This window comes from Patagioenas fasciata, chromosome 9 (assembly GCF_037038585.1).
Source record: "Patagioenas fasciata isolate bPatFas1 chromosome 9, bPatFas1.hap1, whole genome shotgun sequence".
Taxonomy (NCBI): Eukaryota; Metazoa; Chordata; class Aves; order Columbiformes; family Columbidae; genus Patagioenas; species Patagioenas fasciata.
The window spans coordinates 13,964,645-13,991,243 of record NC_092528.1 but is presented as its reverse complement, the minus strand read 5'-3'; the positions used below and the strand labels follow the sequence as shown (position 1 = coordinate 13,991,243).

At 42.8% G+C, this 26,599-nt stretch overlaps 1 protein-coding gene across 14 annotated transcripts in view; it reads left to right on the top strand.

Annotated features, from left to right (window-relative positions):
* The first annotated feature begins 201 nt into the window (after positions 1-201).
* Positions 202-26,599, top strand: part of DOCK10 (dedicator of cytokinesis 10) — a 154,474-nt gene continuing 128,076 nt past the window's right edge. For 5 of the 14 annotated variants that reach the window (XM_071812468.1, XM_071812463.1, XM_071812466.1 and 2 more), the window contains exon 1: positions 202-517. In XM_071812468.1, coding sequence (XP_071668569.1) covers positions 206-517 — 312 coding nt within the window. In that variant the 5' untranslated portion in view covers positions 202-205. Of the gene's footprint in view, positions 518-26,054; positions 26,457-26,599 lie in introns of those variants that run through there. The other 9 variants (XM_071812464.1, XM_071812467.1, XM_065844303.2 and 6 more) reach the window with 7 other exon arrangements.

Genomic DNA, 26,599 nt, shown 5'->3' with positions numbered 1-26,599 from the left:
GCCCAGCCCGCCAGCCATCCTAGAAAAGCATCCTCCGGTGACCACATGCACGCACAGAGGGGTACCTGCGCTGGCCCGGCTCCGGCTCCCTCTCAGCCCCCGCGGGGGCCTCCGTCGCCCCCTCGGCGCGCAGCCGCCTCGGAGCTGCCAGGGCGGGAGCAGAGTTGTCCCCGCCGCGCCGTCCCGGGGCCGGCGCTCGGCCGCGATGCACATGGCCAACGACAGCGGCGGGGGTGCGACGCTTCCCCGGGGAGGGGCTGCGACCTTCCCGGCGTCGAGCGGCCCCCGCCCCGCACACCTCCCCCGAGCGGGGGGAGCGGGAGGGAAACCCCCAGTTCCGCTTCCTGACGGCGCCTCGGCCCGGGCGGGGAGCGGCGGCCGGAGCGCGGGGCTGCCGGCGCCCATGGCCGGCGAGCGGACGCGGCGCTTCACTCGGAGCCTGCTGCGGCCGGGGCAGGCGGCGGAGCTGCGGCACAGCGCGGCCACGGCCGCCGCCAGCGGGCGGCTCCAGCAGCGGGTGAGTGCGGCGGGGCAGCGCCGAGCGGACCGGGGCGGCCGCGCCGGGGAGCGGGCACCGGCCCAGGTGCGAAGCGCGCTCGGGAGCTGGGGAGGGGCGCGGTGCTGCGGGTAGCCCCGGCGGGCACCGGAGCGGGGGGCGCCGCGCTGGCTCCCCCGGCCCGCACGGCCCCGCCGCCCCGCGCCGAGGAGCCTGCGGGCGAGCGCTGGCCGGCCCGCTAGTCACCGCCGGTGCCGCCGCGCCTCCCCGTTTCAGGGTTACAGGCAGCAGCTGGTGTCCCTCTCTCTTCTCGGGCTGTCGTCCTTTCTTGAGTTTTTATTTTCTTGTGAATGAGCATCTCGCGGACAGATGAACCGCGAGGACTCGGCTATCGGTGCCGCAATAAGCCCGATGTGTTCCAGGGGACGGCACCCCGCACTCCGGCTCTCCGAGCAGTTGTCAGTCACGTGATTTTTAGGTACTTCACAGCCCGTACGGTCGGATATAACCATAACTACCGAGATGCGTGTGCACTCTTGGTGATTTCCACTGGAAACCCCATGGAAGGGGGCCTAAAGTGCTACAAAAACAGATCCTGGTCTTCCTAGTAGCGTTAGCTTCTACAGTGTGTTGCGAGAGGCTTCAGTCCCCATGTTTCTTTATCGTTACAATAGCATAAAAGGGCTGTAAACTGTTGTCACATTACTTTGATGGTATTTTCTCTTCCCTTTACATGGTTGTATGTAAGAACTTAACTGATAGGTGTGGATGGCAAATTGTAAGGGTTCACAGAGAAGCGTCCACCAACCTTTTGAATCACTAGCCATTTATGAGTCATTTATTAGCCATTTTTAGATTAAGATCCCCTTTGATTTAGTCATGTGTTATGAGAGATAAATGAGTCCTTAGATGATTTAACATATCATTTCTATGAATCATGTAACTTGGATAAATATTTTCCTTTTCTAGTTTTTCAGGCAAGGCAGTTCATGAAATAGACTAAATAGCTGAAAGAGAGAAAGTTGTAAGCGAAATGCCATCACTCATCAAGGTTCACCCCATGCCAGTGCCTAAATGCAGTGTGTTCCCTTTCTGCTTAAAAGGGGAAATAATTCTGTAACTACGTTCCCATGAAGTTAGGAGGCTGTTTCTGCTTTCTGAGGGGCCTTGCACACTAGAAACGGGAGCAGTGCTAAACTAGCTGGTTCATGCTTCCTAGCTATCCGTGTACCCAATGTGAGTTGCTTCTTTTACCTCACTGCATTTGCAAAGCTTTTGCAGTAAACTTTGAAGGTCTTCCTATAGCATTTCTAGGCTTCTGACACGTGAAAACTTGGTAGAAACTTACTTGCTCTCCCGATGTCCTGCAAAGGTTGTACATGCTGTCAGCCCTTGTCAAATCCTGAAGTGTCTCTACAACTGTACTGCTGGCAGATTTGCACGCTCCTGCTCTCTGGGCACGTGGAGATCAGAGTTTGGTCTGTTGTCAAACAGGATACACTATGCTGATAAAGTTTTGGTGGAAACTTTCTGGGAACTATCACACTTGGTTCGATCTCTGCCCAGACACTGCTGAATTGTCCCTTGAGAGTGTATTTAGGTCCATATACCAGCTAAACTATTGTATTGTCTAATTGCATTTTAATGTATTATAAGTTAAGTTCTGTTAGAGGTCTGTTTTATTCTGCTGTGTCTCTGCTGCAAGAATGGGAACAAAAACAGTGAATGAGATTGAAGCAAATCTGAATTCAGTGGTTTGGTTCCCTTGAGGAGAGTGGGTTTTTAAGGTGTTGCTAACAGATCTTATACTGCTAACTTAAGAATGTAGTATTTATTTACTGCTTTTGCATTTGAGTTATATTTTATTCAATCACTCTTTAAAATGTCAAGACTTCAGTTGTGGGGTGGCAGAAATCATCTACCGCTTTTGTGAGTCTGACTTCCTGTTGGCTAATGAAACAAACTGGTGCTGGATTTCATCAGGGCTTTTGATTCGGAATCTGAAGCAAATGCAGGCAGTTCTGCAAAGATGGTCTTGTAGAGATACTGAAGTTAAGATTTGAAGACACCAGGCCAAATTCTGGTTTCAGTTATGCTGCTCAGTGGGAGCACTTAGGGACTTCCAGATGTTACATTTTATTCACCAGCAGGCATGATGGTTCTGAAGTCTGGGTTGCTTGCTGTGTTGAATATGTATGGCTCTGGGAAACTTAATGAAGTTACCATCTTTTTACCGTACTGGTTTGGGTTAACAGTAGTGTTGCCCCTGAAAGGCAAATTTTTATAAAATACCTTATGCTGAGGACTCATGCTGGGGTACAAAGCTGTTATGTTCAGGGTTAAATCTTTTCTAGCTATATCGACTAAGAATGAGCAGAATCAACTGTTGCGGTAGAAGATCCCTTGGCAGCCATAACCGGGGTTGCTGGTTGTCCGTAACCAGGTTTGGGGCTGCCACGTGGAGCTGTGATGTTCTGTGCTGGGCAGCGATTGTTGCCTCTGCACCCTCAGCAGAGCGCCAAGGCTGGCAGGTCTGTTGAGCTGTGTATTCCAGGGAGGCTCCACTGGCTTGTGTGCCTTGCACAGGGGGACACTGGGGTGGCGCAGCTGTTGCGGTAAGGCTGTTGTGTTGCTATTGTAGCAAAGCTCCACAGGACCTGAAATTCCTGGCTGAACTTGTACCAACCTTTTGTACCAGAAGTAAATATTCTTGCAGAAGAGAAAAATCTGGTGTATTCAGTGAGGTGCACTGGTTTTTACCACATCTTGCTCTGGATGCGTCAGCACCTTAAATTCCAGTTACGGCTGACTTGTGCTGGAGTGTCCCAAAAGTTGGCACAGCTTCTATCAAGAGTTTGCAAATAGCTGGTTGCTACAAAGTAGGGAAACTGTAAAGGTGTAAAATCTAAAGAATTAAGTGTAAAAAATTAAGCTTTCAGTACTGCTTTTTAACATGTACTATACTGAATTGCAGCTGGGCCTCTGTCAGCGGGATTTGTCACAGCCCCTGCAATCAGGGTCATTTGTGTCCTAGCCATTTGGTTAGAGCCTGGGGATCAAATACCTGTTTGACTCTGTTTTGGAGAAAAGTGGTGTGTTGTGTCTTTTAGCTTTTTACTGTATTCCAATATAGTGCTTTTTATTTTGTGTACTTTCCCTTTTGCTCATATTTATTCATTTAATATGGGAAAAACAGTTGCTGTCATTCACCACAAAAAACTGTTTGTAGAAAGAAAAAAGAGTCAGGGGAAAGGGGATTGCAGAAGTAAGGATATTTATCATTTGGAATTGTATCTTATACAAGAAGAACTTCTGTAGTGCCCTGAAAGACAGAAAGTGGAAAAAGAGGTTGAGGGTGAAATATCTGTGTATATTTTGTAGGTAGGGGGTAGTGACTACAGTGGTTTGGCACAAATAACACATTCTGCGTTAATTACCAAATTCTTCAGCAGGTGGAGGGAGTGGTGCTATCGGGTGTTTATGGTGTGTGGCACTACTTCAAGTTGTTTCCATAAGTGCCTAGTTAGGCTTTCATGTAGAAAAGGCAATTCAGCGAACTAGTCAGTGAAACAGATCAGCATCATCTAGAAGGTAAATAATTTATTGTATTTTGAAACTTTGTTGTTAATTTCTTTGTGTCTTCTAAAAGAAAAGGCTTGTTGGAAATTTGTTTTATAAACATTCACTGCTATTTCCCAGGAAAGCTGAATAGCTGTGCACCAGAAAGGGGTATTAATAGGTCTGTTGCTTTGTTTGCGTCTATAGGTGCAGTGGTGTTTCACTGGAAGTTTTTAAAATAGGGATGGGCCAGTCAGTACTCCTAGAAATCAGCTTGGTAGCTGCTTAGCTAATATTAAATTTGATGTTATGCTATTATTTCCAGATCTCAATTAATTTGGCAAAGTACATCAAGTATTGTGGCACTGTTTTTATAAGAGCTGTGGAGGGTCCTGCTGCTCATCTCTCTTCCACACTTAAACAAGTTAATAGCAGTCTGGCATTGGGCTGTTGCTCCATGTGGCTGTGTTCCGTGGCTTTTTTTTTTTTTCCCTTCTTTTGGCAGAGGTTTCTTTCCATCACACTTCAGCCAAGCACAGAGTTGTGGTGTCCAAGAGCCTCACACAGGCTCTCTCGAGTAGAAGGCTGGATTACATGGCTTTTCTTACCCGTTTTTCTTCTCTCCTTGTTATTTTACCTGGGATCACTGTAATTCCTCCGTGAAAGAATGGATTCAATTTGTTTTCAATGTGTATTTCATATGGTATGTTCTTCACAAATAATAAAGTCTCTATTTATATTGCCATTGTATTTTTCTAGCTTTGGGTAGATAATAAGATGTTGGTGGGGATTTTTGTGACTCCAGTGGCATATTGTAGTCTCTCAAGAAGGGTGATGTGTATTGTTTACAGCCTCACAGAGAGTACCCGCTGCCTTGGCACCGTGGATAATAATAAGAGAGCTTTGGCTGTGCTTATATTGTAGGATCATGGTGTATGGCCTCTTCACGTAATGTGGCCATGCCTCAGCTGGCATTCCATGTTGAGAATCAGGCCTGTGAATGAAGTGCCGCTGAAAACTTTATCTGTTGAGAAGGTACAGTGTTAACTGAGCTATTTCAAAGACAGAAACTGGCTCCTTTCTTCTGAGGATATTCTAATGTCTGCTGTTTGTCCAAGCTGAGCCAAATTAAGGAATCTTTAGAGACAGTGAATATGCCATGATTTTGTATACAGAATAGGCTCTGTGTCTTTGTACATAAATGTACATACACAGTCTTCACATGCCACCTACTACATATCTTGTGAATTTCTGTGCCGATTTCTTAATGTCTTGGCTCTTTCTTATTATTGTGTTTTCTTTGGTTAAGGCCGAGGTGGTAGCCTGCCTGGTGAAGTAATCTTAAAAGCACGTGCATAGAGTAAAAACACCATTCTATTTTGGTGGTTGAGGAGAGACAGAATTTCTTCGTGGCACAGGCAAAAAGGAATATTATCTGCAGCCTAAGGTTGGTGAACGTTCTGCTTTTGTGAGCCTTTGCATTTGAGATGAGTTACAGTTTGCTCAGTGCAGACAACTTGTCAGGCATATTTAGGATTTTAGATGCCTGTTGTGAATGCAGTGTAAAGTATTAAACAAATTGTTCATATTTGTATTTTACCTGTGAACCTTGCTCGTGTATCTGTATTACAAAATTTATCTTTAGTTAATATCCTGTACAACATGCCTTACCTGTTCAAAGACAAGACCCATGTTATTTGCAAGTAGTTTCCTTTCTCAGCAATGTTTTTGTTTTAAAGTGTCTGACAAGTAATTTTGTAGCTGTTCTTCAGCTAGGGTGTCCCAAGCGCACTTGCAGTGGTGTGGCCCTGGCAAGGATCTGATGCTTTTCAGCTGGCTGCAGAGCCCAGATGTGAGGGCACAGCAAGCAAAGGGCAGAGGCGAGACTGCACCGCTTGCACATTCTCCAGCTGCTCGGCTCCCTCCTCTGCAGATGGACAAAAGGGCCAAAGTCTTCTCCTGAGCAGTTCTAGGAACTTCATCTGAGAGTGGCACTGGGGATTAAATTGATGCAGAATGAGGAAAAGGAGATAAGAGAAGGGAAACCTCAGATAGGGTGGAGACAGAGAAGGGAAGAAAACGTTTTAGAAAGAAGCTTAAAGCATTGGAGAAAATGGGGGAAAAGATAAAAGACTTTGTGGGGAAAGAGAGACTGAAGAAGACAGTAAAACGAAGGAAAGAAATGAAGAGAGCTGCAAGAAAGATTCGTCAGGTTGGTGAATAACTCATGCAAATAAGCCCTTAATATGCAACCCCAGGCAGTCAGTTGGTAGGTAGGGAGACTCAGGCACTTGGATTTAAATGCAGAGTTTTTACTGTTGTCTTGAATCTGTCACTTGACTAACACTTTGTTTTAAATTAATGGGAAGTGAGTCAGCTTGAGTAACTCAAAATGCTCTCAGTTTACAGAAGCTGCATTAACTTTTTTCCCCTTGCTTACAAGATTAAATAAGGGGTCTGGGGAGGGAAAGAATGAACAGCAGTAGAAAAGAGAATCTGGAAAATTAAGCCTTGTGTTGGCTTTGGAGGAGGGCAGTTGCGCAGAGAGAAGGTTTAATGCTGTTGTGGTTTGTAACAGGCAGTTCTGCAGTGCGTATGTCACTTCCAGAAGTCAAAACATGTTTGTAACTCTTCTAACACAAGGTCAAAAGTCTATGAAATAGTGACACAGAAGTGATTATTACACAGATAACAAAGACTTACTTGCAGTATGTGTGATGTTTCCAGTTTAAGATTGCCTGCATTTCACAGAACTCAAAAATAATTTTCTGAAGCTAGATTATATTTGCTGTCTCTTTTATACCAACTGTGTATTCTTGTATTAGCAAATGCCAACTTTACCCCCATCTTTATTTATAAGAAAAGCATAACACCAGGAGTTAACTGCCCAAGAGCATGCAATGAATCTATTGTAAGTGTCTTAGAACGATTGTCACAGAGTTCATCCCCATCATGGACTGTCCTGCCCCATATGGCTGAACAATTTGCCTGTTAAGACTGTTTCATAGTCTGCCCTCCATTATCATTTCTGACACAGGCAAATTTTTGCCTTTCATGTTAAATGTAAGAAAACTGAGAGCTGCTGCCTTTTGTGTGCTTGCTTAGTGTAAATGACTTCTGCTCCTGTTGTCCCTGTCTGGGCAGAACACAAACAGGCTCCAAATAGGAGGGCAGCAAGCAGCAATAGTGCTAAATGATGCTGAGTGCCAGTGAAGCCTTCTGGAGCCGTTCTCTTATAGGAGAAGCTTGGAAGTTTTTTTCTTCTTTTTCCACTCTTCTTTGTTTTTCAGTTTGGGCTTACAATGCAGTAATCTATTATTTTTCCCCTCCATGTCCATGATACGTAATTGCAACCTAAACACATTCCTTAAATATATTTTTAGTAGATTATTCCTCATCTCTGGTACTTTTTTTTTTTTTCCATGATACATACAGGCAAGAGGTCAATATTGCTTTTTTTGTTCTTAAATTTTACACAGGGCTTTACAAATACAGGGAGAGAGTTCCCTTGGAGCACTGGGGATGGTGCTCCTCAGCCTCTCCTCCCCAGCTTGTCCCCTGGAAGTTGATGTCCAGCCTCCTTGCTTGGGTGCTGTAATGTTACTTTTCAGCTGGAACCCAAATACTTCATGTTTTGGAACAGAATGTAATGTTTTGAGATGACACAATGTAGATGTGCTTTAAGCTTGTATAAAAATAAATCAGATGAAGAAATCTGGATATATTTGTGACTTGCATGGGTTCACACTGTGCAGACCGCGGTGCGAACTGGAGCTGCTGTTGGGGGATCCCAGGCAAGTATAGGGAAATGGATGGATGCCCCTCTCCAACAAGTGCCTTCTGCTGCCTCTGTGAAACAAGGTTTTATTTCTGCAGACTCAAAACAAAGCTCATAAAATGAAAAATATACACCATATTACATTTGAAATTACTAATTCATTTGTTATTAATTAACAATTAGCTTACTGCTAGATTTTTTCCCCACTACTGTTGCACAGTTGCTATTATACAGTTTGTACAGAAATTCAGTGAGCCATCAACACTGTAGTGATTTCCTTAATTCTGAGTGTATTATAGCTCTCCCCCTCTGACTTCATGGTGTGTGGAGCAAGTACAAGGCAATTCCATCATTCAGTCTGAAGTGGGCTTTCAGCTTTGAGAGTAATGTTGGCTGACTTAAAGCAAACATGATTCTAGGTTACTTTGACATGTTGACCCAAATTAAATGATGTAGATATAATGAAATTTAATGAATGCAATGAAGTTGGATACTATGAGGGGGGTGGGTGGAAAGAAAAGCTTCCTTTTTTAAGTGTTACTACTTATCAACGGGAGTAGTACAGAAATGTTCTTTCTGAAACTGGAATTACTAGATATGTTTAGAGTAGCAAAAGGGAGAAAAAAAAATCTTTGTTTATTATCTTTGGGTTTGGTTAACCATGGTGGATTTTAAACTGTCATCATTTAAATGCATTGTTTGCCTCTGTATGTTTTCTGCTAGATGTTCCTATTTTTGCAACTGTAATGTATGTCAGCTGATTTTGAGGATTGTACTTCTAATTTATAGGCAAGAATGAAATTCTGCACTCTTAAGTGTCTCACAACACGTGCCTCTGCTTTCCCTAGGACTAAGTTAAAGCTTCACTGTGTGGGGAGCACAGTGGATCTGCAGAGACCAGACCTAGAAGCATCTCTTTTCCAAAAGGTGTCTGGAGCACTTTAACTATGGGTTAAATATGTCTGTGTTTTGATGCAAGTTCCTCAGTGATCTTTGTTCTAGATTGGGTTTTTTCTTGTTTTGGGGGGAGAGGTTGACATGTTTTGAAGGAAAATATACTTCTAAAGTGTGAGAAGCTTCTCCTGTGATTTGGGTTTTTTGCCAAGCTCTGGGACAATTTGGAGGGGTTTGTAAACTTTATGGATTTCAAATCCTGCACTCTCCACGTAAATTCTTCTGACTTTCAAAAAATTATTCATAAAAATTTAGACCAGAGTTTTGTATTTTGCATGAGTTAGAGGAATCTTTTATGAGCTGTGGGTGGTTACCAGCAGTTTTCTTGTGATACTTTATCAATTTATTGGTATTTCTTCTTGATTTAAGGTTTAGTTTCCCTTGCCTTTCTCTCTCCTGGTTCATCTTCTACATTCATGCTGTGACTAGAATTTTTGCAGTGTAGGACCAGTACAAAGCTTGTCACTTGGAAGCTCTGAAGTACAGCCTAGTTGGGATTAATGTGGACCACTGTGCCTGTGATGCTGGGCACAAGCCCTGCTTTTCTTGCCCCTCCCTGTTTCTTGCCCTGTTTCCCTACCTCCTGTCCATCAGCTGTTGCACTGCTCTTCCCTTTCTGCCCCAGACCCTTTCTCTGTTCTCTCTTATGTCTAGTTTATGTTGGATTTTTAGATAGAGCCTCTCCACTGTCTGGATGTTTTGAAACTCTAGAAGAATGCTTCATGTCTCTATTTTAAATGCATCCTCCATTTGTTTCAGAATTGACAGGGCCATGATGCATGTCTCTTCCTTGGGCATTGAAGTTGGTATCCATCGGGGATACTGGGCTTATTTAATCACTGGCATTTATGATGGCATTGTTTGGTATTAAATGTGTTTGTAGGGTGTTTATACTCCTTTGATACCTGTGCAAGTGCTTGCTGGGGAGTTGGATGGGGGAGGAAATTTGGGACCTACTCCCTTGTGAGGTGTGTGAGCAGGAGCATGAGTCTTTATCCTGACCCTTGCAGGCTCCTGACCCCTCACTGAGGAGTGCTTGGTGCTGCTGCAGCTGGAGGTGGGGAAAATGAGCGCACTGGGGTGCTCCGGTTTGCAGATGATGTGTCTGCTAAGGTGTATAACAGAACAAGTATTCTTGGAGAAGGGATGCGAGGAGAGGCAGGGGGAGGACTGCTGTGGTATCTTCTGGCCACAGTGGCATGTGACAGAGCCTCAGTGGTGTCTAACCCTGAAACTACTTTCTCCATCCCTTCCTTCTGCTGTGAGACACTTGTTGCTGCTTCTTCCTGATCCTCTCTCCACCCTTTGGCTTCTTGCCCTTTTAGCCCTGTGCAAGCTCTGGCAGCCCCAGTGGAGAGTCCAAGACAAAAAGTCAGCAAAACAGAGAAAGGAAAGGCAGCTTATGCCCAGATATTGCGTAAAGTGTATGTGCAGTTTGAGAGAGGGAAGGATGCCAATCCTCTGCATCCATCTTCTCTCCCATTTGGAAACAAATGGAGCACATTTTCCATGGTAAGAGTAGGTGCAGGAAGAAGTGTTCAGAGTTTGTAGAATCTTTTAGATTGGAAGTGATGGGCTGAAGTCAGCCTGGGGACTATCGGTTGGACTCTGCAGGTTTAGATAATAAATCATCTTTGGAGTGCGTCCTGTGAAAGAGTTTTCTCCATTGCTGTGCAAGTACCATGGCACATGCCAGGCTTGATGTCTTTTGTTAGGAATGCCTCTGTTGCTTTTCACAGGCCATAAATTAACTTGTGATATTTGTAGCAAGATCAGTCTCTCTTTGAAGATAGAAGTGTACAGTCTTTTTCCTGGCTGCCTTATTTTTTTTTTTCTTTTCTTTTTTTTTTTTTTCTTTCTTCTCTCCACTTGTAAGAGCCTCAGAAGTGGTTCAGGGGTCAAAACTTGGCCATCCTTGGGATAGAACTGTTTCATGACTTTGAACTTTTGAGCTATGCTGAACAAAATACAGGAAAGTGCGCAGTACAAACCCACTGTGTGTTGACAGGGAGAGACCTTGGGAAAACAAGTCCTGGGTCACATCTCTGATTCTGTGTGCAGAGAGAAAGGGAGTGATGAGTAAGTATTAAAAACAGTAATGAGCAGACTTTGATATTTATTCCAGAAAATCATGTGGTCTGTATCTTTTGTATTCACATATTTGCAATGCATACTAAAATATGTGCTGAGCTATCATGTCTCCATTGTCAGTATATAGGCACACTTTTTTCCTTCCATTCATGTGTAGCAGGTGGACTTCCAGCAGCAGATAAAGAACAATTTACAGTAACAACACGTAAGTGAAATACCATCTGAAAGCAAGTTACTAAAAAGCATATGCCTGTTCCAAAGCTCACATCTCACTTTAAGGAGCAGTTGCCTTTTGCATGAGTAACAGTTGTTTTTCTCCTAGAACTGTGTGATTGTATGGTGCTTCTGCTGACACCATTTCATTAAACAGCTATAATTGCAAACACTGATGGAAACTAAGTCACAGAACATTAAGTAGAATTGAATGATGCTGGTCTCTTCAGTGCTGCTTGATTTTTATCCTCATAACTTTCTCAGAATAAATGAGAACTGTTCTAGAAGTTAGTTAGGAGAACTTACCAAATGGAAATTCAGGGGATACACGAGCAGAAATTTAGCTTATCGTCTTTCCTGGTCAAATAGTAGCCTATGGTTTAACAGCTCATTTCGGAAATGAAAGAGAATGGGATGAGTTTTTTATGTAGGAATGATAGCTCCAGCCTGCAGTGGATGTTGGCAATAAAATACTTATTGCTTTCTAGGTATCCTTTCTACAGCAAGGGTAAAGGGATAACTGTTTGCAGACTGGTTTCAGGTGGAAGTTACAAGTTACTTGCTTCACAATAAGCACGATGAGCAGTAGCACAGCAGGACACAACGAATGATGTGCCTCGATACGAGGTTTATCTCCTTTATTTTCTTTTTAAAGTTGTTCTTGCAATGAGAACGCTTCAAATTGACTAGACATGGCCTGTATGTTGCACTTCAACATTGTTTTTCTCTCATTTCTTCATTCTCGTATCTACCCACTCTCAGCTTTGCTGCCCTTGCCCTTTACAGTCCTTAGTTCTTGCTGCTCTTTGTGTCTGTCTCCCACTTGTCTCTGAGCCTCTGTTAATGCCCCTCTGTATACAGGGAACACTACGGCAGCTGTCACCCTATCTTTGCTTGCCATCCACACCATCTGAAAACCCACTTCTTCCTGGAATTCTCCTTGCCAGTTCTTCAAGCTGATAATCTCTCTGCTCCTCCTCTTCACTGAACAGCTATCCTGTGGTGTTCTGTCTAGTGACTCTTCTTGAAAGGAGAGCTTCTCTGTTCTGTCTGTTACATTAAAGAATTTCTGTATCAGTGGTTCCTTGTTCTGTACAGTGTGGAAGACAATGCAATGCTTTGATCTGTGAACGTATCAGTAGATTTATACTTATTTTTAAATAGACTTAAGTAAATAGGTATCTGCCACGGCTAACATTCATTTCCTTGGAATAGTGTACCATATGTTTTTGAGGGTTTCAAGCAGAGATACTTGGCATTTAAGTTCCATGCTGACAGATACTGTGGTGTGCTGGAACAAGCTGTAGGGCCGCCATACTTGATCTTTGTGCCCTGACACTTCTTGCTTTCTGTTTCCTACCACTGTTTCCCAACGTGTTTTTCAGAAGAGCCTGACTCCTAATCCTAAAGTTTCTGGCAGGGCTTCAGATTTGAAAATGTAAGGTTTTTTATTTTTGGGTTGTGTTTGTGTGATTAAGAATGGCAGTCAGCAAATGACTTATAATTGGAGCTTGAGAAGCTGAGATAATGAAGCCATATGCTGCAGCAATGAGGTGTCACTTCTTAATGTGGTGGTTCATCCATGCTTCAACCGATGTACCTGGGTCTAACATTGTCCCAGCAGCACCTCTTGAATCCACCTTGCACAGTTTGCGTTGCATCTGGTCAGCCTCGGTTGTGTTACTGGTGCGAGGTGAAGGTGGATGTACTTTAAGAGTGGCGATAAGAGTAAGATTGCTCTCAAGGAACAGCAGTAAAGTGGGTCTTGCCATTTTGCCCCAAAAAACAGCTGCGGTTTTACAAAAGGACATGTATCAACCGACTGCTGACAGTTAAAAGGATGAAACAATTTAGAAATGAGAAGTCCTTATATGTGTGGTTATTAATAGTTCAAAATACAAGAATTACAGGAATTAAAACTAAAGAAATAAAAAGAAATCTCACGTGTTTCCTTCCCCTTTTTAAATTTTTTTTTTTTTTCCTTCTCTCCCCCTCCTACTTCCCTCTTCATTTGCTTGGAGGCTTGAGTCAGTGGAAGTAGATGTATTTTCATGTAAAGCTACAGAACTTAGATAGATGATACTAAATGCAAATATTTAGGACAAAAAGATAATCTTTTTCCTTGTCTTTCAATTGTGGCTGTTCAGGGTGAGCCTTTGGATCACTCATGTCTGGAGCTGCCTGGAAGTCTGCCTGTTTGGGCTTCTTCTGCTGTTCTTTGCGGGGCTGTGTGAGGGCATGTGCGTTATGTTTTGGAGTAGGCGTGTTTGTGTGTTTTGGGGTTTTTTTGTTGTTGTTTGTCTTTAAGTCCAGTTAAATGTTAGGTTTTGATTTAACGACTTTGTGTACTGACACAACTGTGCCTCAGGGGGAACCACATTGAGACAGGTGCCTTCAGTACCAAAAGCCTAGCACATTAGCACACCATTCTCCTCTGATTCTTGTTTATCAAGAATTTTTTTCCTTTCTTGCAGAAAAATACATGAAAGTAATAGGCAGCCTAAGATTTCATTCAGTTAATTGTTGTTAATATACATAGGGCAAAAAGAATAAGGCAGAATGACAGGTGTTTCCCGTAACCAGTATGCCACACAGATCCTGCTGTCATCAGCTAACAAGGACAATTTAAAATTATTTCTCTCTGTCTTAAAGGTACAAAAATAAATGAAAATCGAACCATGACGAAGGAATAATACTTTCTCATTACTATTATCATGGGCTCCACTTGTTTTTTTCATGTCTGTCTGTAAGATAACGGTAGTAAAAACTAGCGAAGAGCAAGTGCTAACGTTAGGACTGCTTTTAGACAGTTTGGCAGGAAACACCATTTCCTGTTCTGTTTGATGTTCTGTTGACTTTCTCATAGATATTAACCCATCTGGGGCTTCAACATTTGTTGCTACAGTGTGATAGACAATGTCAATAACAGCCAAATTTAAATATCTTTGTCACTTTAAATAAATTGAGCAGATTCTGGTTAAAAAAATAGAGTTCCCCATTAATTCTTTTGATCACAGTGTAATGTCTTCAGATCTGCACAGTTGAGTTGGAAAGTGGGATTAGATATACCTTCAAAGCATGGGCCCATACTGGTGTGGTTTGCTCCTCTGGGTCAGGTTAGAGCTTCCAGCAGTTGTGCGTCACAGGCAGATGTTGGGTTCCTCAGCACTTGTAAGTCAAATAATAGTTGTGGAGTCATTTGATGATGTGCTTCCCAGATCACCAGATAAATCTGCATGTGGAGCAGGATGATGGATCCATCTTCTCCATTCCTTCCTTGAGATTAATCGTGCCTTTGTCTCCTGAAACCCCAAGCAAGTGCTATCTGCAGTCCAAGGGTAGTAGCAATTCCAAGATAGAGGTGAACCTCCCTTGACCTTTCACTGCGGCTTTTTCTCTTGGCTGACAGCCGTGTGAACACTGGCTCAGCAGGATGTCTTCACTTACTTAGGGCAGTACCTCCTGCTAGGGTGCAGCCGTCTTTTATGGCTGGCATTCAGGCTTGTGGTTTTTTCAAATCAGATGCTGATACATGAGATTTGAAAGCGAGAGGGTGTGCTGCTTCACAGAGTGGTGAGGTCGGCTGATAAGCTTGTGCTGGGTGGCGCACATGTTCTCAAGACTTGAAATGCTGTGGCTTCCGTTTCCCTGTACTTATATATGCCACTGACAATCTGCCCCAGTGCTCTCCTTTGTAAATTGGCAACTTGATCTTTTGTGAATCATTGAATCATTTTGGTTGGAAGAGACCTTCAAGATAATTGAGTCCAACCATAACCTAAATCTAGAACTAAACCATGTCCCTAAGAACCTCATCTATAAATCTTTTAAACACCTTCAGGAATGGCAGGTCAACCACTTCCCTGTGCAGCCTGTTCCAGTGCTTCACAACCCTTTCTGTGAATAAATCTTTTGTGAAGAGTAGTCGTATCAAATTTAGCATTACTCCATCAAGAATAAGACACTGATACTGAGAGTGGGTAATGTAACCAAGTCCGCCCTTATGCCTTACAGCGTGTGTTTAGTTGTGTGTATATGTCTCTATTTAGATATAATTGTTCCTAATTTGCTGAGGTGCTTGACAAAAGCATAAATGACAGCAAGGTGAGAGCTCTTCTGTTGGCCGCAACTCTGTGTTACCATGAAATTATTGTAACTTTACACAGAAAGTGATAAATGATTGCTAACTTCTGACTTGAATCTAACTAGAACAATAATTACGTTGGAGTAAAGTTCACCAGAAATGGAGAATTGCTATCTCTGTAGCTTAATTTCTACCAGAATTTTAAGAGAAAGTTGAGAATATTTTTTCTTAGTGTGAAAAAGGGGATGTTTAAAGGGAATCTGCATGTATCGTGTTGTGTTCACTTGGATAGCGCATACTCTAATGAAGGCTTTGGCAGCGTAGACAACCAGAGTGTTTACTTCCTTAAGAAACAACAATAAAACAGTTTTTAGGGTTGACGTTCCAGCGTGTAGTCTGTAACATTTAAATTATTTACTTATGCATTTGCACTTTTTCAGCTGGAGTTACTTGAGATCATAAGCCTGTTGAATGCTCAGCTGCCAGCAGAAGAAAGAGAGGGTGGTCCAGGAAGCTGCTCATCTATTTAAAAATCTAATTGCATGTTCAGCACAATTAGAGAATTGATTACTTCCCTGAAATAAATCAATACATTTGCAAGTGTAAACACCACTTCTTGAAAAGCATTATCTAGCTGTTTTGTTCTTTATCTCAGAAATCCTGGAAGACTGAATAGAAGTCAGTTTTTGGGTACTACCAAAAATTATTAGGATCCCTTGGAAGTTCATTTGAGATGTGTCGTAATAAAAGAGAGAACAACATTCCCTCCATTAGGTACTAGATTAATTTATTTTTTTTAGTAATGCATTGAAATGGTTCTACAGGAAGAGGGTATTTTTTATAAATATCAGTTAATACAAATAACGTCGAGCAGATACTAGTAGGATTTTGACTGCAAGTCATTTGGTTTTATTATTATATATTTCAGACAGTGAGAACAAAAACTCTTTGCACATATGTGTATTTAGTTCATAGTTTCTACTCATATTTTATCTCCTTTGGAGTCCAGTATTCATCTTTCAAAACACACATGTTAATAATCAAAATATTATTCTTCTAAAGATTTTTGCCTGAAATGCCAACCAGAAGAGACATATGTTTTTAGAGACTGTGTTACAGCTTAACAAATACAGACCAAACAACTTAGAGTTGGACTGGTCTTGCTAATTTTGTATTTCGTTAAATGAAGAGCCTTGTGGAAGTGAATGTTAATTGGTACCAGCAATGCAGGTTGGTTAGTTTTGGGTTTTGTATGCTTTTATTCTCTTCTGGAGTTCAAGTAAAAGAAAGGGAGTGAAACCCTGGCAAGAGACATGAAATGGAAATCACATGTTGCACAGAAAAGCTGTCCAGGGGACAGAAAACCACAGTGTCACTCATTAGATGCTAAAATAGCTGTTACTCGGTACAGTGAGCACATTACTGTGCTGTGAAAAGAGCAAAGCAAGATAATTTCTAAAAAGTGCGGAATGCTTGTAGTTGTTTTGCCTTTTGGAGTGCTTTTTCCTTTCCATGGTGATAAGGGCAAAACTGCGGTTTTCAGGCACTTTCTGAGGTGGGGCATGAGAGGCAGCAGCAGAGCTGGGGCTGAGTTGCTCCAGGTGTGTCTTTTCTGCAAGGAATATGACATCCCACTGAGGACTGTTGGGCTGAGAGACCTTGTGGGTTTTTGCGTGCTGTTACTTTGGTGGTCTCACTGCTCCATTATGCAACTGGACTTTCTGGCTGGTGTGGAAGGGGGGAGATATGAGCCTCCCCGAGGTTCTATATCTGCTAAGAAAGGAAAGGTTTTGGGGCTAATCCACCCCTCGTTGTAATCAAGAGGATGCCTTCTGCTGATAGCAGCTGGCAATACATACCCACAGAACCTGTTTCTTTGAAATGACTTGTCTTATGATGACAGTAGGATTCTGTGTAGAAATTCATGGTTTGCCAAGTGTGTTTTAGCTCCAGAAATGTCATGGTTAGGACATACATGACATGATCAAACAGGGAAAGGCTTCTTGGTTTGCTCCCCCTTGACCTGTCAGGTTTGGGCTTTTTTGTTTTTTCTTTTGTTGAGCAATATTTAAAAGCAAACAAAAAGCCCAAGATCATTCCTTAATATTTATAGCCTGAAACACTTCCAGAGTCTCGATTCTTACCTTCTTTATTTTGGGAAATACTGCTGTTGGATTCTTGGCACTAAGAAAAGAAGGATCTGAAGCCACATTATTATACTACTAGTGGAAGTAATCCATATTCTTCTTGTGGGATCTTTCCTGTCAGATAAAAGGATACATCTGCAGCCGCTTTGCTTGGCGGAGCGGGGTGATGGGACATCAGCACCTGAGACAACACAGTTTTTGCTGGCCTCTGCATGTACAAATTTTACTTTGCATTTCCTTTCTTACTTTATCCACATGTTGTGCCTCATTTTCCATTTTGCAGCTGTAGAAGCTTGTGCTCTGAAATTGAATGAGATTGTTCCTCTTGGTTCCTTGCTCCAGGCTGAACTCTTTGCATATAGAGCTTGTCTCAAAGTGAAATTGCCTTGAAATAATAAGCAGGGATTTTACAGCTGACTTAAAGTTGAAAGAAGCTTGATTGGGAGCCTCTTTTGCTCGTTTCTATGTTAGGTTAGAAACAGAGCTTTCTGCAAAGTGAAATTGTATGGCCTAAATGACCAGTTTATATCCTCTTGTTCTTGTCTTTGTGTTAGCCTTTGGCTTCAGTAGCTCTTCTGCTTCAGTTGTGTTTAGGGTTCTTCCAGGGAGGCACAAATTCAGGCTCTGGTTTGCTAGGCTGAATGAGCCGTGCTCTTACAGAGTTGCAGAATAACTTAGTTTAGAAGGAACTTCTAGAGGTTGTCAAGTCCAGCTCCTTGCTCAAAGCAAGTGTAACTAAATAGGGTTGTTTAGGCCCTTGTCCAGTCAAGTGTTTAGACTCTCCAAGGATGGAGATCACACAGGTCCCTGTAGTTCCCTGCTCCAGTGTCTGACCACCCTTCATGGTGGAAAACTTTATTGCATTTAATTGGAATCCCCTGCCAGTGCATCTCCAAGAAGAGTCTGTCTTCTCTATACCCTATTGCTACGAAGGGTATCGACTGGCAAGATTTCCCATTAACCTTAATTTCTTAAGGTTGGACAAATTTATTTTTCTCAGCAGTTCCTCATGTATTGTGGGGAACTCTGTCTTGGTGGCCTTCCACAGGACTCAGTCTAGTGTGTCAGTGGATTTGTACTGGGTATCTGAGGACTGGGTCCTCTCTTCAACACATTCATTCCCTGGTCATTTTAGCAGGTGTTTTCTGCAACTGGTTCATTCTTCAAGACAGCCAGACTTGTTCATGTATTCTCAGTGATGTCTCACCAGGGTATTCATGTCATTATTATTAATTACAATAGTATAATACTTTCTTTCCTAGAGATACCTTGCATTATGTCCAAGACTACACTGAAGTCTGCTCATGCCAATATCATATCAGTAGTTGATAATAATTTTGGTGCTGGCCACTGCTTCCAGCTCTTTCCCCTTTATTTTCAGCTGTTTAACTCCCACCTTGAAGAGGAAATTCTTATCTTCAAGGCATTTGATGTTTTGAATTAAAAATTTATTAAATTAACCTGGAATGCTTTAGGCAGCTAAGCTCCTGGCTCCCCTAGGACAGTCCATCGTTCTTGTGGGGGAGTCTGGAAAAGGATTTCTTGGCTTGAAAACCAAACCCTCCTGTGAAAAGTATGTGCAGAGCCAGGTGGGAATTGAGGCTGATCTCTATCACGTGCATAGTCTGATTCAGAGGCAGAAGGTTTGGATACTACTCTGGTCCTGTCAGTCTGGCTCTGAGAGAGAGAAAGCACAGCGAGGGAGGAAGGATACCACAACTGGGAGACAGGAGATGAGCCAACTCAATCTCTCTGGCCTGACTTCATACGCAGGAATAAGTGTTTTTTCTTTTTAATTTTTAATGCAGACAAAAAACGGTTTTGCCTCCCAGGTGGTTATTCTGAATGCTGATACACTAAAGAATGGGAGGCTGTGCTGGAAAGCTGTGATCTAGGTAGAGATGCCGTCCAAGTCAACTGTCTCTGCACAAGACGCAGTGATGTGCTGGGGAAGAAGTAATTGCAATCTCTGGTAGACGCCGCAGGTCCATGGAGCTGGTGAAGTTCTGTATGTGCAGACATTAGAGTCCCACTGAAGGATACAGAGCAAAGACTCGTGTCCTGTGTCTTGGCTATTCTTTGACGTGTGCCATGAGTAGTGCTTCTCTAGCTTATCTGGTAAGGCCTGTGCCTGTACCCACCTTGTGTAAGCAGTTAGGGTTTGTGGATGAAGCCTGACCCACTCATTTAGTACCCAATTTCACTCTTTCTTAATGCTATACAATGTGAGAAACATTTAAAAAGTTATTTTGAAAAACATACAAACATTTACTTTATGCAGTTATTTTCCTGGTATAAAGTTAAATATTTATTTTTCCTGTTACATGCTTACGGAAACCACAACAATGCTCTTAGCTGATCTTCAGAATATTTAGTGCTATTCTAGACATAGAAGCCACTGAAGTGCATTGAAATAAGAAGGTTTTTGTCACTGCCTATAGACTACAGTTCTCCCATTTTATTTAATCTAGGATCCCACTGATCTCATGGAGGCTTTAACTGTAGAAAACTACCTGTCAAAGTGATAAATTACTTGAAAGTCAGCAGGATGCTTCACCTGAGTTGAAAATAAGAATGTGGCAACTATTTGCATGAAAGTCATAACTTTATTTCGTATTTTGTTTAAAGATAATATTCTGAGAAACCCCTGTAGGTGTTGAAGCTCCAGAAATGCGGGTTCTAGCCCAGCTTCTGTCATTAGCCTGTTGAAAATCCTTAATTCACTCTTTTTTTGTCACTTTGTTTCCTAAACTGCTGTGGGATTTTGGACATGTAGTGTGAGAGTAATTAAGAGTACTTCACACAAGTTCTGTGTAATACCAGTCGCAGGGAGTCCGTTTCTGTGGTTATCAGGCTTTTCTCCCACCCCATCTGTACATGATGGTTTCCATTTTCAGCAGGCAAAGTCAAGAAACAGCAGAGCTGTAAGAGTACGTTTTGCAGCACAAGCTCCTGTGATCTTGCCAGTTATCCAGCCACCCCATGGCTGCTGTTGCGGGGCCCTTGCTGGACTCCCCATGCCCGGTCCGTGTCCTCCTGTGAGCAGCCTGCGCTCCAGGTAGCGCTCTGCCACACGGGTAGCATAGGGTGCTCTGAGAGCAGACACAAGTTCTCGTAGCCTGCTCCATTTTTCAGTGCCACGTGTAGCACTGTGCTGTACCGGCAGCCTTCAGGTGGTCAATTCTTTGTTTATAAAGGTAAGTCTGTGTGTAACTTGTCATCCAGTGTGAAGCATGCATTATTTTGAGAGGTTAGGTAGAAAACAGCTATTCTAATCCTGCAGCCTTTCCTTTGTGCTGTCTCCCTAGCTATGGTGGAGAATGCCTGACTCGATTTTAAAGGTTGTGGATAGTGCAGTTACTTCTTGTTGTTACGATAAAGAGAAGGTTTTATAAACACAGTCATTTAATTTATGAACATTTAACCTACTGAGCTCAGTCTGGTGGTGAATTTGTCTTTCATGTACTACTCCCTAGAGGGTGCCATACACTTACTTTCACAGTCCTTCTCTTTGCTTTGCAACCAGGTGACATTGCAAGGATTTTGTGGCTCCTGAATGTTGCTCTAGTGTAAGCATCTAAGGTACGATGAAGGGAAATGAGGTGATCAAATAGGAAACACTGCTTTCCTGGGTCACTATGGAGCACCTGTTGGCAACTGAAGACGTACAAAGCCTGTGAACTTCTGAATCTCTCAATCACCTTTGGCGAGGACCCTTGGGCCCGCTCTGCTGTTTGAGACCTCAGTGTTTCTGATATTTAACTGCCTTGAAGCAACACTTTGAAATATGGTGCATGAATGTTTTTAAATTACTGTAAGAGGGTATGTTATGAGTGGAAGACACAGATGCTGTTTATGGCTTTTATTATAGCAACTGTGAGTGCATAAGCTTTCTTTGAAATAAGTGTGTGATCACCATATATGTTTTTGTTTGTTTGTTTTCCTCAAAATGTATGATGGCAGTGGTTCAGCCTAGCACTGAACAGCCTCTTCTGTCACCAAGCTAGCTGCCCTGAAGGCTACCTCTTGGAGTACTTCACCCATCTGATCGAGGTCTTGATGCTGGTTCCTCAGAGGCTCGTTAGGATTCCACTGTTTGTTTTGAAGTTGCAGAGCGTGAACAGAGACTTTCAAACTTGGCTACATTTTTTTCCCCTCTGTTTTCCGTGCAAATGTCTTCAAGCCTTTATGAAAACAAATACTGGAGACAAAGACCTTTGATGTATCCAAGGAAAAATCCCTTTGCTAAGAAGATAATGTCTATCAGCTTATTTTGTTTTGGAAGGGTGATGTGGGTGATAAATCATATGGTGCCAAGAGATGACACAGTAGCTCACCAAAATGTGAGTGATCTTCATCTGCATGAGGGCAGAGACTGTAATTCTTTTGTTGCATCTTGCTTCAGATACCTCCCTGCTACTTGTATAGGCTAGACCTCAACAGAAGTTTTACAGTAACTGTGAGGCTGTATGTAGAGCTGTGAGTTGCTTATGTGTTATTGGGAGCTGCTCATCATTTGTACCTGGATGATGTATGTGGAATAGTAACTCATGTAGGTTAGCCTTGAAAAACCGAAAGACTCGCTCTACTCCTTCCAAGAGAACAACCTGTGCTTTTAAACAGTTGGGACTCGCAGTGGGGTCTGACTCCAGAAGTGCTCAGCCAAATGCTGTGTCTGTGTGTACCAGAACATCACCTGGACTGGTACCATCCCCAGCGATTTCTGATTGAGCTATGTGAGGTAAATAGCTCACCTGATGCATTTTTGCATTATCTCTGAAGGATTTTCAGTGAATGGACACTGTTTTGCCCGTTTATTAACCACTTAGAGTTTAGGTAAATGGTCCCATGAGTTGGCTTCAGAGTGCCAATATGTTGCTGTCTGTGACAGCATCTTTGTATGAACCTGCTTTATACCAGCAAGTACCTTGCTCGACTGGGTACTTGGGCATGCTTTGGTAAGTCAGAATGGTGGCATGAGCATTATCATCTGTAACAATGCTGTTCTTGTTATTTGTACTGTTATGCTCTCTTTAGTTCCTGTTAATGGCTTGGGGCTTTTGTGGACCAGGCTGAGCAGACTGTCAGTAATTTCCAGGGGCGTTCCTATTTCTGTGGATGACTCCTGCAGTCACCTGTTGTTGCTGGTTTAGGATCATCACATTTCAAGAGCTTCTGCGTAACTTCTAGGTGTGAGTCATGCACACATATCCTGGAGAGGGAGGCTTGTTTTCTGGAGAATTTAAAAGAAAAAAAAAAAATGTATGCCATCTTGACAGCTGAGCAGGTGTGGGCAGTGTGTTCTTCTAACCTGCAGCCATCCTTCTTGCCTAAGGATAATGCAGCCTCCTCTGGGGCTGGAAGGAAGGATCAGTGTTTCGTTTGGAAAGTCATCCTCTCATTAAAGGATCTCCTTTAAGGGCTGCCTTTCTGTCTTCGTGTTTAAAGCCTTCAGCAAAGACCAGTGTAACAATAGGTTATATACTGTTTATTCAGATGACATGAATTCAAATGACAAAAGAGAAAGGAAAATTAATAAAGCAAGCTGTGGGAATGAAACAAACTTTTAATGTCGCATGCTGAAGAGGTATGAAATAGGAATGTTACAAAATGTATGGCAGCATCTTTAGAAAGTCTCAGGGCCTGCCGAAACAGCAATGCAGGAATATTGTGGAAGAGAAATAACCCAGTGCTTGGAATATAAGGGGTTTACTCTCTGCTGCAGAGCTCTTGCCAGGGACAGTTTACCTCTTCAGAACCTGGCTGCCCATTTGCAGAGCTGGCATCCCTTTCATGTGGAAGCTGAGGCTGGATGATGGATAGCTGCTAGCTTGAGGATCCAGTGCCTTTGAACTCTGCTTTCTTATCCTGTACTTTATAATACGTGGCAAGTGTGACCTGACCCACTTCTGCTCTTGCAGAGCTTTGCTGCTGCACAGACCCAGCCCTTGGAACTGCCAAGGACTGGGTCACTGAAGTCATCTGGGTTAAAACTGTCATGCCTCTCCGGTTCTTTTTTATTGAGATACCTGTAGTGGTCTGCTTCCCAGCCTGTTCCTGTAAACCATCATGCAGGTATTAAACAGCTAATTAGCGTAGCTAAATGAGTGTTGGTTAAGAGTGGAGTGACAGTGGGCAGCGGATGGCTTCCAGTGTGGATATTCCTTAGCTCAGCGTTGTTGCCAAAGTCTTTGTAATGGGGAATTAAGGACTTGCTTGCACAAAGTAGTATTTTGCATCCCAGGGGATTTCACTTAATTCACTTTCTGGATTAAAGTGGTAATTAACACAAAATAATGCTTGATGCTCCACTGTAAGAGTAACTAACAATGTTGATAGTTGGCGTATAAGTGTAATGTATGCTGATGAGATCACTCCATTTGAAAAACAAAGCTGTTGATACTGTGTGTGTGTGTCCAGGCATTTTTAATGGCTTGGGAGGTTTCCTTTCCAATGATAGCTCATACTTCTGTGAGATTTCCTTAAAACAGAAGGGTTTTTTAGCTCTTCAGTGGTTTCTTTTCCCCTGTGCATTAGCTGGTTTTTTTCAGTTCTTGAATTTTTTATCAAGGCCTGGAGGCTACTTTTAGCTGGCTTTGGCTTGTTATTTGACTTGGGTTTGGACTGAGTGTCATTTTTCTCTCCTAAGAGATAAACTGCCAAGATTGTGTCATTTCTCTTTGTATCTTTTAATAGCTTAATCCACAAATAATTGTAATGAAGTCACTTGGGCTGCTGGCAGAGAATCGTTTGATCCAAAGACCACTGAAATGAATGGGATTCTTCACAGAGCGAAGCAAAGCTTTGGTTCAAGCCCTAGGGTGCTATTCCATGTATGTGTGTGTGTGTGACAGTGTTGGGCTGTGCTATGGAAACCAAACTTCATAAAAATCCCTGCCAGCTCTCCCAGCTGAACGCTGGTGAGTAAAAGAAGATGCTGTACAGACAGGAGATGCGTTAGCAGCCCCCAAGGTAGCAGAGCAGTTGCCATAACAGCCAGCAACAGACGTTATCCAGGCCTGTATTGCTGCTGCTGGAATTGAAGCAGGAATGTAAGTGTCCCAGCTGCCAAGTGCATCTTCTGTGTGGCCAAGGTATCAGTAGCAGTTCTGCAGCAGGCAGGGGACTGAAAATGTAAACAATGGCAGCAAGAGGTGGCAGGATTGCTGGTTTGGTGCGGAAATTACCCAGCTGTGCCACCATGCTCTTGTAGTTCCATTAGGCAAGTCAAACGTGCAGGCAGGACGTGAGGCCCCTCTGTGGGGTGTGCTGCTGGGTGGGCAGCATGTCATGGCTGGTGAGATCTGGGGGGAAGAGCTGGGGCTGAGCTGGTGCAGCCCCTGCCAGGGCTGCTGACTGCTTGCTGCATGCACTTGAAGCAGCTCACTCTAAAGAAACAAAGGCAAGAAATAATGACAATGAGTTTGTTGTTTTTAAAGGACAAAATTAAAGGGTTTAGCTTTTCTGGCAAAGGCTTTAATTAAAATTATGATGTCTTGCCAGATCGCTGAGCAATTAAACCCTAATCAAGCCCAGAAGAAAGTATTTCCATGAAATGTTTTCAGTGCAATTCCTGATTTAGATTGTGAGGAGGAGTATTATATACAAAGATCTCATTAACAGACATTATAAGGTTGCTTGTGGCCTCATGAGAATTGATGACAAAACTCTCATGGCCTTCATTAGAAATCAAAGCCTTTTGATGCAAGGTAAATATGGTTTTGGCTGCACATATAACAAAGTTATACATATTAGCTTAAAAGCGAGTTATCTGGAAACCCTATTGGAAATTCTTAGTTTTCCTAATGTATAAGAGAAGTCTATTTTCTGTTGATATTTTTAGTGCTAACTTCCTCTCAAGTGCTATTATGTTACGCTCTCTGCCATCAGTGCTCGCTGTGTTTCCAGGTCAGCCATGTGATTGCTGAGCATCCCTGCCTGCCTTCTGAATGACTTCTCAGGCAGGAGCCAGAAAGGCAAGTTGTTACTGCTGGCTGCCGGCAGCTGCTTCCCCCTGCTTGGGACCCAAATGATAAAACACTGAAACGCGTTCCTCTTACCCTTCTTGAAAGGTCATCGGTGTTTGGTTTGGTGTGAGACCCTGTCAGCAGAGACCCTTCTCAATACAGGCCTCCTGTGCAGATGTAAAAATGTATTACTCTGCAGAAGGCATGCATGTGTGGGAACACACAACAACTACACTATTGAAAGGCATTCCAGGGCTGCACACTGCTGTTTCTCATTGAGCCACGGCAATTTTAGCATGAGCTGGATGAAGCGGTCCAGATTCCTGCATTTCTCTTTTTTACCACTTGTTACATTTACAACTGAAATGAGCTTGCTGTGCTTCAGAAAATTGCAAGAAGTGAAAAGATTAAAGCCCAAATCCCTCAGCGGGCTTAAATACGTCTTTTCTGGTTTTCTTTTTTTTTTTTTTTCTTGCAGCAGAACACCCTAGGGCAAAGTATTTTAAAAACAGCAGTGCTGATAATGAGAGCTAATAGCTTTCCAGATGTTTGCTATTTTGCTACATATGACTTTTTTAAAAAAGGTATTTAAAGTGATCCTGCCAGTTGTTGTGGATGCCTCTGTGTGTGTGTGTTTAATGAACAGCTGGCTCTTTTGAACTAGGAATTTTAATACCTTCAGTTCCATGACACTGGAATCGGAGGAGGCGGCTGATTGTACAAGAGAGAGAGCACATTTTCTCATGAGAATTCAGAAGCAGAGAGGGAGGGAGAGAGAAAAAAGCATCGTAATAGTGCGCGTGTTTCGGTTTCAGTGGATCAAATCTTTCCTCTATCTGCATCCAAGCTATTTGGTTGTGATCAGATGATCAGAGCTCAAGGAAGCGATTGGAGAGCGGGCTGGCTGCAGCTGCACTGTAGGCTGTTTTCAGGGACAAGGAGCCACTGTTTTTCAAACATAGCATAAACATAGAAGTTATTTTGTAGGCTTCAGGATGCAGACATGGGTTGTGCTGCCAGCATTGTTCTGCTCCAAGCCTTTCGTTCTGTGGTACAGAGGAACTGTCCACATATCTGCAGGCGACGACGACGAGAGGAGTTGTCACATGAAATTCTGCCGCTGGATAGCGATGATGAAATGAGCAGACCCAGGACTCTCATCATAATGGTACGGTATACTTTAATCGGCAGAGAGAAGTGACAGAATTATTATTACAGATGTTAGATGTTACGTGATTTTTTCTTTTTTGTTTTAATTATATATTTGTAGAGAAAGAGCATTGACAGGCTATTTGTCACTGTAGATTAGTT